The sequence below is a fragment of the Electrophorus electricus genome, chromosome 9 (assembly GCF_013358815.1).
Source record: "Electrophorus electricus isolate fEleEle1 chromosome 9, fEleEle1.pri, whole genome shotgun sequence".
Classification (NCBI taxonomy): Eukaryota; Metazoa; Chordata; class Actinopteri; order Gymnotiformes; family Gymnotidae; genus Electrophorus; species Electrophorus electricus.
The window spans coordinates 13,294,530-13,304,529 of record NC_049543.1 but is presented as its reverse complement, the minus strand read 5'-3'; the positions used below and the strand labels follow the sequence as shown (position 1 = coordinate 13,304,529).

Sequence of the window (10,000 nt, the reverse complement as noted above, 5' to 3'; positions counted from 1 at the left end):
GTCCCTCGGGACCTGGACGGGGCAGCATCTCACTGGACATTACGGCCGCAGAGGGTCCAGATATGGTCCCCTCGGTGTGAGACACCACTGTTTCCTGGCCCTTACCGGACTCGCCATGGCCTCTCGTCACCACAGCGACGGAACTTAAGGACAGGAACGAGTCTTCCTCGTCATCATCCTCCTCATCCTCAGAGGAGCCCGACGGTGGCTCCGTCAGCGAACAACCGTCTGAACTCCGCTCCCCGCCACTATCACCGACTTGGTCGCCGCCACGGTGACGGTCGTACCCCCGTTGCTGGGTCGCAGCCAGCGTGACATCATGGTCGTTGCGGTCATCCTGCCAGCTGTCTCCGTAGGCGTCCAGGTAGATGGACACAGAATTGTCTTCGATGTTGTTGCCGCCGTCCCCATCAGGCGTGCAGTCTGGACTCTGGATCCCAGAGTCGTCCTCCCTGGCAGCCACCTTCCTTCCCATCATCCCCTCTGGTGCGTCCTCGTCCACCAGGCTGTCCATTCTGCCTGTGCTGCATGCGGAGTCGGGGGACGTCCCGCCCTTGCCGGATGAAGGCAAGGAGGAGGATGGTGAAGGCAAGGATGAAGGCTCACCGGCATTCAGAGCGACGCTGTCCAGCAGTAAACACATGCCGTCGTGCGCGTCTGAGGTCCGCATGGTTAGAGAAGACGGCCGGAGCTCGTTCATGTCTGTGCTCGCTTATATATATATACACACACACACACACACACACACACACACAGAGCGTTCGGAGTGAATCCAGTCAGAGTTTTGTGCACCACCACAGCAAGACTTCGGATAGCTGTAATTTCTGGAAGACGCCGGAACGTTCCACGGCGTTGCCAATGGTCAGCGATGGGAAGGCTCTGAAGCCCGTGTTTAACATGACGACACTCCAAACACACCTGCTAAGGAGAAAAGAGAGTGAGAACAACATTAATGCCGGACAGACGCTCCAAATTCGACCATGTTAAACACTGATCAGAGATTAACTCGGTCACAGGAACACCGGACAGCGGGACACGTGTAAGCATGCGGAGAGCAGCAGAAATATGGGGAAGTATTATTATTTGACTTTCAAAAAGTAAATCACTCAGGACAGATGTGAGGTGAAGGTGATGAAGATCTCAGGTGCTGCACCTTACTGGTCTCTACTCTACCTACTGGCCTGCTCTAACACACCTGTATGGACTGTTTGTCCTGTGTGTAAGGAGAGAGAGTGAGAGAGAGAGAGAGAGAGAGAGAGAGAGAGAGAGAGAGAGAGAGAGTGTGTGTGTGTCTGTGTGCATGCACACGCGCACCACTGCCCTCTGCTGGTCAGAAGCCAGAGTTACACTCAGATGACTGTACCAAAGCAGAGAGATAAAACATTCATGATTCCAAGTGAATCAGATTTTCTACCCCTGGAATATTTAAATGGAGCCATTCCATCCTTTTCCTTGTGTAAACACTTTCCCGACGTACCTCTGTACACATGAAGCGGGAAACCCTTTTAATAAAAACTGTCCTTTTCTGTAACTTGTTTAAAAACACCTTCTGCTCCCCACACGCACACAAACACACTTATTATCCACACTTTGCCTTCTCAAGGAGTTGAACAGGTCATACAGCTACTTAGATGTAATAAGTGTATAATTTAATTTTGAGCTAAACCTTAGACTTTGAAACCCTCTGAAACCCAACACAGCACATTTCAAAAGTATTTAACCGCCTCAAAAGTAATTGGTAAAATGTGCCCTTAAAGTCCAGTTTCAAAGTCAGAATTCGTTGTCAGCAAAATTCGTTCAAACAGATTAAAGACTGCAAAACGCTGTTTGCATCGACACCCAACCTAGTTGTTGGTAGAAGTGCCTTTTGCTCAATAATAGCTTTATGTCTGTCGGCTTGTAGCAGCTTCACATTTTGGAGATTTTTCTTCACAGCAGAGTCACTCCAGGTCACTCCAGGTCGGTTCACATTACTCCAGGTCACTTCAGGTCGCTCAAGCAGTTTGCAGACAGCACCATAGATTCTTGACTGGACAGAGACCAGCGCCTGGACTTGGCCGCTGTAGGTCCTTCACCGTTCTGCTGTTCTTGTGTTCCAGTCCTGCATTCTTTTGGTCAGGATCGCTGTCCTGCTGAAAAGGTCACCGTCCCCCAAACTGCTTGTCAGCTGGCCTTTCGATAGCTTCCCTCACGCAGCCCCTACCTACCCTGACGCCGAGTGTTGAGGGACGGTTTTCTCTGGGCGCTGCCTGGTGTTGCTTTTATAGTGTTATCCTGTCTTATGCATGTCTATGACATTATCTCTGTCGTCCTATTGGCTATTTTCAAAGCTATTTCCACCTTTCCTTCAGATGAACAGTCTGCCCAAGGGAACATGAATTTTTAATTCAGAAAAGATCAATGTTTGTAAGGTTTGTAAACCGACTGCAAGTCATCTGGGGCCTTGTTAAGACGTCTTTCATCTGTAGAAGCTTCCGGAACACAGGGATTGAATAATCCTGAATAATTACCGCACGTTAGCAATTTTATATATTGTGCATATATACTTTCATGCTTTAAAACTGAAACACACACACACACGTCACCAGTCACCTCCGTAATCACGAGATGCCCGCTAGCATCCACAATCCCAGCAAACAGTCAGGTTATATGCCACACCTGTCGATCAAACAGCGCGCGCTAATGTGGGTCGGAGAGGAACTATTAAAAGTGTTGAGGGTTTTAATTTTAATATTCAGGACACCGTTTTTCTCTCTCTCTCCCTCTCTCACAGGGGCCTGTTACACTGTTGCATGGCCACAATGGAGCCCTTGTGCTCCCAGACAAAGCAGACGTTCACAGCTTCTACTGTTCCCGTATCCCATGAACACCTACGAGGTGATGGCAAACAGCTCACGCTCATGGCACACGCCCGAGGAGAAGCAAGGCACCTCGTCACATAAAGGTCACCGTCAGGGGTCGAGGGCTGGTCCAGGACACTTCTAGGATGCCAGTGAGAGTAAACAATGGCATGTTGAACGTGTGACACCATGAACACATGACACCATGCTGAACACGTGACACCATGAACACGTGACACCATGCTGAACGTGTGACACCATGCTGAACACGTAACACCATGAACACGTGACACCATGCTGAACATGTGACACCATGAACATGTGACAGCATGAACACGTGACACCATGCTGAACATGTGACACCATGAACATGTGACAGCATGCTGAACACCTCTACAGACCTCTAGTGACCAAACAGCCAACAAGATTTAACCCTGGACCATCATTTGGGCATCACCCAGGCAAAGGTCCAGTCAGGATGGTACCTCTTCGTAGGAACAGAACCACCCTTCACTCAGATCAGTGCGGCCCAGTTCAAGCTCAGTCCTGTCAACCAGGGAATCTGGCAACTCGTCCTGGAACGGACCTAATCTAGTTCTGGAGGCAGAGCACACCCTTCTGCACCAGACCTTCATCATCATCATCATCATCATCATCGTCATCATTCTACATCAGCTACACTGGCTCTAGTCTTCTGATGCAGGCCCGTCCCTGTGGAATCTGTGGGAGGCAGATCTTTAGTGTCACGGCTCCAAAGCTCTGGAACATTCTACCTCGATCTCTCCATCTCTGCTCTTTCCTCTTTCAAATCCTGACTTCAAACACACCTTTTTTCTCAGCATTTTTCATCGCCTTTTTTTCTGTTAATAGTTAAATGTGTTAATTAATGTGTTTTTTGTTGGTGTTCTCTCTCCATCTGTATTGTTATTGCAAAGCAACCTTGAGTTGGAGAAAGCTGCTATATAAATTAAACTTATTATTATTGCCATCAATCCAGGGTGGTGAGCAGAGGTTTATTATCTGCAGTAGGTGAGAGAGAGAGAGAGAGAGAGAGAGAGAGAGAGAGAGAGAGAGAGAGTGCGTGGGGTGAAAGAACATTCTGGAACAGCAACGTCTGCTCTGGGCTGAAGTGTGGTCAGTGATGCAGAAGGGAAGCGGTCTCCCTGCGGATTTGACCTCGCCTGGAACAAGCAGCGTTCACGTTTCACGGTGCAGCCTTGCCAAGTCACTCTCCCTTGCTACTCGTCTGACGTTCCAGTCAGCTGCTTGGGAAGGCAGTGGCACAGGAGTCCATGGCAAGTATGGGAGAATACCATGTCAGGCTGCGCGAGAACACAGAACATTAACCGTGTTAAAAAGTTAACGAAAAAGGTTAGATATGATACGCCAGCACTACACCCCCCGTCCCACACACACACACACACCTTAGATTGGAATGTTCCAGAAACCTCATGGGCCTGTTGGCAAATCCTGAAAGGACACAGTCCTTTTACACACTCATGTTCACTGGCAGGCTTCCCGCCCTTCGGGAAACAGATCTGGAGAGACGGTTTATAAATGTGATTACACGAACTGTCTCTGGGGACACTCTGGGTCCCTCTGTTGCCACGGACATCTTCTAGACCATCAGTGGTCAGCTCACGGCCAGAGCACCAGTACCAGTGGGGGGCGGAGCTCTTGAACCCAGCACTGACACAGTTGGCTCAGTGCGTCCGGATCCTAGAACCTCCATCAGCCGGCCACGTCCGGTATGATCACACCGGCACCACACCCACAGCCATGCCATTACCGCATCAGCGCGACTGTTCTTCAAACTGCTCAGCGTCATGTCTCCCACGAAACTTTTGCCCATTCCCAGAGTGGGAGAAGGGGCGTGGCCTGGGGTAACACCAACCAACCAATCAGCTTCGTGCTAAAGCAGTTTGCGCCGTCTGGCTCACTGGTGTGTAAAACTGCTTAAACCTCACGTAACGTTTAATATTGTTTTAAACATGAACTGAAGTGTCAGTTGAAGATGAGATCTATAATCTTTAGAACAGTTTAACGGGACTCGTGCTAATCTCGGATTATCTCCCACTAAACACTCTGGTTAGCTCTGGTTAGCTCTGCTTAATAAGGGCAGATTTAACCTTGAGCCTGTTACTGCTAAGAAGCTAATCGCACAAGCATGCTTTACCCAGAGGGCCTGGTCTGTGAAACACACACACACGCGCGGACTGCTCCTTACGGAACTATAGTTACAGTTAAAACGCCCAACACGCTCGCTGTTATACTCTCCCAGCCATGTGTTACTTGCATGTAGCTGCAGTGTAACTGCAACACCTCCAATCACAAGAAACAACGATAATATCACCACGTCAGACATGTCATCTACCGTGAACACAGGGCCGTCGCGAGGCAAACGCCCTCGCGTGGCAATGTTATTTGCTGTTGCCACGATACTGAGGCTACGCGAGCACCGTCAAGACCAGCCGGTGTTATCATAAACGTTTTGTCCATTAAATACATTCTAATGGTGATAATACAACAGTCCTGTTCTCTGACCACCAGACCCCACAGTCACACCGGAACCAGGTGATTGCCATAGAGATGGACAATCTGCTTAGTCATAGTTCGTCCATCAGTGATGCTGCGATACGGCAGATCAGGACGCGGCTGAACGGGACACCGGATGCGTAATTCTCCGTCCCCACGCACACTACAAGGTTACCGGCGCTGCGCATCAGACAGTGGACGCATGAAACGACACTTCTGTTTTGGTTGCGTCACTGAAAACATGGCTCGACGTTTAAAACACACACGCACACACACCTGCTTTATTGGTCGGCGACTCGTGCAGAATAACTTGATTTGAATCAGCACATCGGCACAACCTTCAACAACCATTTTAACATAAATAGTTTTTATAATGAAACGCCACCTAGACTTGTTACAGAACATCTAAAAATGATTATTTGCGATGATTATTTTATAATGAAACGCTACCTAGAGTTGTTTACGGGACATTTTTAAACATCTCAAAATGATTATTCGAGTGATTCCTCGCGTAAACGGCGGGATTCTGTAGTTGATCGACACGTGTTCCTCCTTTAGTGTTTATAGAGTATGTTCCAAGTGTGTCTGTGTGAGCCAGGACATTTCACAGTCCCTGTGGAATGATATAAACGCTGGGGGCACACACACACACACACACACACACACACACACACACACACACACACACACACACACACACACACACACACACACACACACACACACACACACTGCGCTAGCGTGACGTGAGGAGCCCGTGTCAGCGCAGCCAGGTTGCCGTGGTCACAGAGGCCTGGCCGCGCGCCAGGGCTCGTGCCCTATCCACACAGCCCCTACAGCGATCGCTCCTCGTTACGTAACACGCACGCTCATACGGGCAGAACACACCAACCACGGTCGGACCCAAGCTCAAGTCATACAGCAAACCCCCACACATCCCACGCACTGCATTACATATAACACGCAGAAAAAAAACAGCGTCTACTTCAATAATAATACAACGTGATTCGTACTCAGTGTCCAAACCTATACAGGAAAACTCGTGTAAAGTATATAGGTGTGTATAAAGACTAATTAATGTAATAACGGGTGAATCCTGGCGACAAATCCATGAACAGACGCTAGTGTTGAACGCGCGGACATTACGTTACACTCCCAACTTCACGACACTCGCTCAGTACAACCCACACGAAGCAAGCAACTCTTAACTCACCTGAGGGAAAAACGGATAAGGAACACGGAGAAACAGAACGTGCTTGGATAGCAGAAAGATAATAACCTGGTCCTATCCTGTCATGTACACACACACATACGCGCAGGACAGGTCCCGTAAGAGAGACATGTTTGTCTACAGAAATCCTGTCAGCTTTCTGCTGCAGCTCTGAGGAGGCGGTCCAATCTAGACAGCATGAGAGAGAGAGAGAGAGAGAGAGAGAGAGAGAGAGAGAGAGAGAGAGAGAGAGAGAGAGAGAGAGAGAGAGAGAGAGAAATGTATGTGTGAATGAGAGAGAGAGAAATATGTGTCTATGAGAGAGATACAGAGCAAAAGTGAGACCGAGAAAGTGAGTGTGAGAGAAAAAGTGAGTGAGTGTACCCCCCCGACCTCAGCTGTAGCCAAACTGTGCCGCAGAATCACCGACCAATATGTGTGTGTGTGTGTGTGTGTGTGTGTGTGAGAGAGAGAGAGAGAGAGAGAGAGAGAGAGAGAGAGAGAGAGAGAGAGAGAGAGAGAGAGAGAGAGACAGAGAGAGAGGGAATGCAGTGTACTGTCTGCATGGTATAAGGAGTGTGTGTGTGTCTGAGAGAGTGAGAGAGAGAGAGAGAGAGAGAGAGAGAGAGAGAGAGAGGGGGGGGAATGCAGTGTACTGTCTGCATGGTATAAGGAGTGTGTGTGTCTGAGAGAGAGAGAGAGACAGAGAGAGAGAGAGAGGTGGGGGGAATGCAGTGTACTGTCTGCATGGTATAAGGAGTGTGTGTGTCTGAGAGAGAGAGAGAGAGAGAGAGGTGGGGGGGAATGCAGTGTACTGTCTGCATGGTATAAGGAGTGTGTGTGTCTGAGAGAGAGAGAGAGAGAGAGAGAGAGAGAGAGGTGGGGGAATGCAGTGTACTGTCTGCATGGTATAAGGAGTGTGTGTGTGACAGAGAGAGAGAGAGAGAGAGAGAGAGAGAGAGAGAGAGAGAGAGAGAGAGAGAGAATGCAGTGTACTGTCTGCATGGTATAGGGAGTATGTGTGTGTCAGAGAGAGAGAGAGAGAGAGCGAGAGAGAGAGAGAGAATGCAGTGTACTGTCTGCATGGTATAAGGAGTGTGTGTGTGTGACTGAGAGAGAGAGAGAGAGAGAGAGAGGTGGGGGAATGCAGTGTACTGTCTGCATGGTATAAGGAGTGTGTGTGTGTGACTGAGAGAGAGAGAGAGAGAGAGAGGTGGGGGAATGCAGTGTACTGTCTGCATGGTATAAGGAGTGTGTGTGTCTGAGAGAGAGAGAGAGAGAGAGAGAGAGAGTAAGAGAGAGAGAGAGGTGGGGGGGAATGCAGTGTACTGTCTGCATGGTATAAGGAGTGTGTGTGTCTGAGAGAGAGAGAGAGAGAGAGAGAGAGAGAATGTAGTGTACTGTGTTCATGGTATAAGAAGCCAGTGACTCTTCTGTGGCACCCCTGGAATGTGTTTTCCCTCCTTACCAAGACACACACACACACACACACACACACACACACACACACACACACACACACACACACACACTCACATATACACAGAGATGGGAGTGGCTATTCACTTTAATGTATGACACTCACATACATTAATCCACAATACGTCACTTTCGCTGATCACAAACATTATTGCTACACAAAATATAATTTTTTCATCTATTTAGAGCTATTATTAAGGTGAAGATTTTAATTTAGGCTAAACTCCTTGCTTGTGCTTAGTCCACGCATGTTCTACGCAAAATGTTAATATTTAATAGGCTTCAACTGCTTACAGTAACAATCATTTGGGTTTAAACATTAACAGGCTACATATGTCCGGTAAAGTTTGCCTAAAGCTACCAGAAGCATCGTTACTCTGAGAAACATCTTTCCTGTGAAAAGGCCTTTGGCAAGTTCGTGGGTTTTTTTACGCTTTCATGCTTGAGAAAACATGTCTTCCACAGTATATGGTGGAATATGTACTGACATGGAACGGGATTAAAATAACCTTCCTTTTTTCTACTAGTGACTTATTAAGCAAAAATTACCCTCACTGAAATAGGAGCGCATAGTACGTAAAAATTACTAACAAAGTTTTCGGACGGTACATATAGGAAACAATAAGTCACTTTTTCCAATGATTCTTCTTCACATTACGAAGCAGCCTTTATACTGACACCTAGTGGCTTGGATGTTTCAGAGATTCTGTGAAAATTCTATTTTAATCATGGCCTGCTCCATAAACTGGTTCATTGGAGGACTGCAAAGCAATTTGATTCTTCATGTCACGTAAAACTAATCAAATATGAACAATGCTCTTCTGTCCGAAGAGAGGTTTCCGTAATATTCCATTCCTAACAATGGTCCATGAAATAAAAATAAACTGAAAATGACACTGGAAATAAAAACAGCAACTGTTTGAAATATATATTTGTGCCCGGCAAAAAATAAAACATGCCAAACAACAGAGAGAGAGAGAGAGAGAGAGAGAGAGAGAGAGAGAGAGAGAGAGAGAGAGAGAGAGAGTGGTGGTCTACCTCTGTTGTGTGGTCTGGGGGTTTAGTTATGTTGTCATAGCAACAGAACATGTAGCTGCTGTTTTCCTGTGATATAAAACCATTCCAGCGCATCATACAAAACTTATCTCAATGTCATGCAGAGCAGCTACGCACTGACACACACACACACACACGCACACACACACACACACACACACACACACACACACACACACACACACACACACACACACACACACACACTGACAGAGATATGATGTGGCAGTCACAGCAGCAATTTACTTGAGGGGAAAAGTTTAAATTGTCCTTATAAGGGACACAAGTACAATGCTGAGTTCTGTGTAGTCAGTCATCAACCACAACTAAAGTTAACACTGGGCATTAAAGAGTGTGTGTGTGTGTGTGTGTGTGTGTGTGTGACTGGGTGTGTGTGTGTGTGTGTGTGTATCTGTCTCCCTCTCTGGCTGTTTCTGTCTGCCTGACATGAAAAAGATTTATTTGTGTAAAGGGTCTCAGAGTAGAAATACTGGGAGCAGATGAACTATTCATCCACACTGTGGCATGGTCGCTGGTCTCAGATCAGCACCTCCAGTAACACAGAGTTTACACATTGCTGAGGCTCCTCTTAACCCACACTGTGGCGTATAAGATGAAGGACACTGATACTAGATCATTCCAGTAGCACTGATGTGAGTTTATACACTGATTAACAAAGCCTAAAGTGAGCCTAACACACACACAAACACACACACAGAGAGACTCTGCCCTCTGTGTCCTTGAACAATTAGTCCAGGGACCAAGGACCTGAGCGGCTTAGGTATCCTGCCAGAACACACTTGGAAACTATATATTTCTAGAACATGAGACTGCCACTTCAACAACAAAAAAGAGACAAAGAGAGGAAGATATCAAAAGA

General features: G+C 47.4%; 1 protein-coding gene across 2 annotated transcripts in view; it reads right to left on the bottom strand.

Annotated features, from left to right (window-relative positions):
* Nucleotides 1-6,822, bottom strand: part of mtus1b (microtubule associated tumor suppressor 1b) — a 29,109-nt gene extending 22,287 nt beyond the window's left edge. Inside the window, exons 1-2 of one of the 2 annotated variants that reach the window (XM_035529540.1) lie at nt 6,589-6,822; nt 1-921 (exon numbers count right to left, since the gene is read on the bottom strand). The exon at nt 1-921 is cut by the window's left edge and continues 536 nt beyond it. In XM_035529540.1, coding sequence (XP_035385433.1) covers nt 1-700 — 700 coding nt within the window. In that variant the 5' untranslated portion in view covers nt 701-921; nt 6,589-6,822. The remainder of the gene's footprint in view (nt 922-6,588) is intronic. The other variant, XM_027018849.2, reaches the window with a different exon arrangement.
* Nucleotides 6,823-10,000: the final 3,178 nt, after the last annotated feature.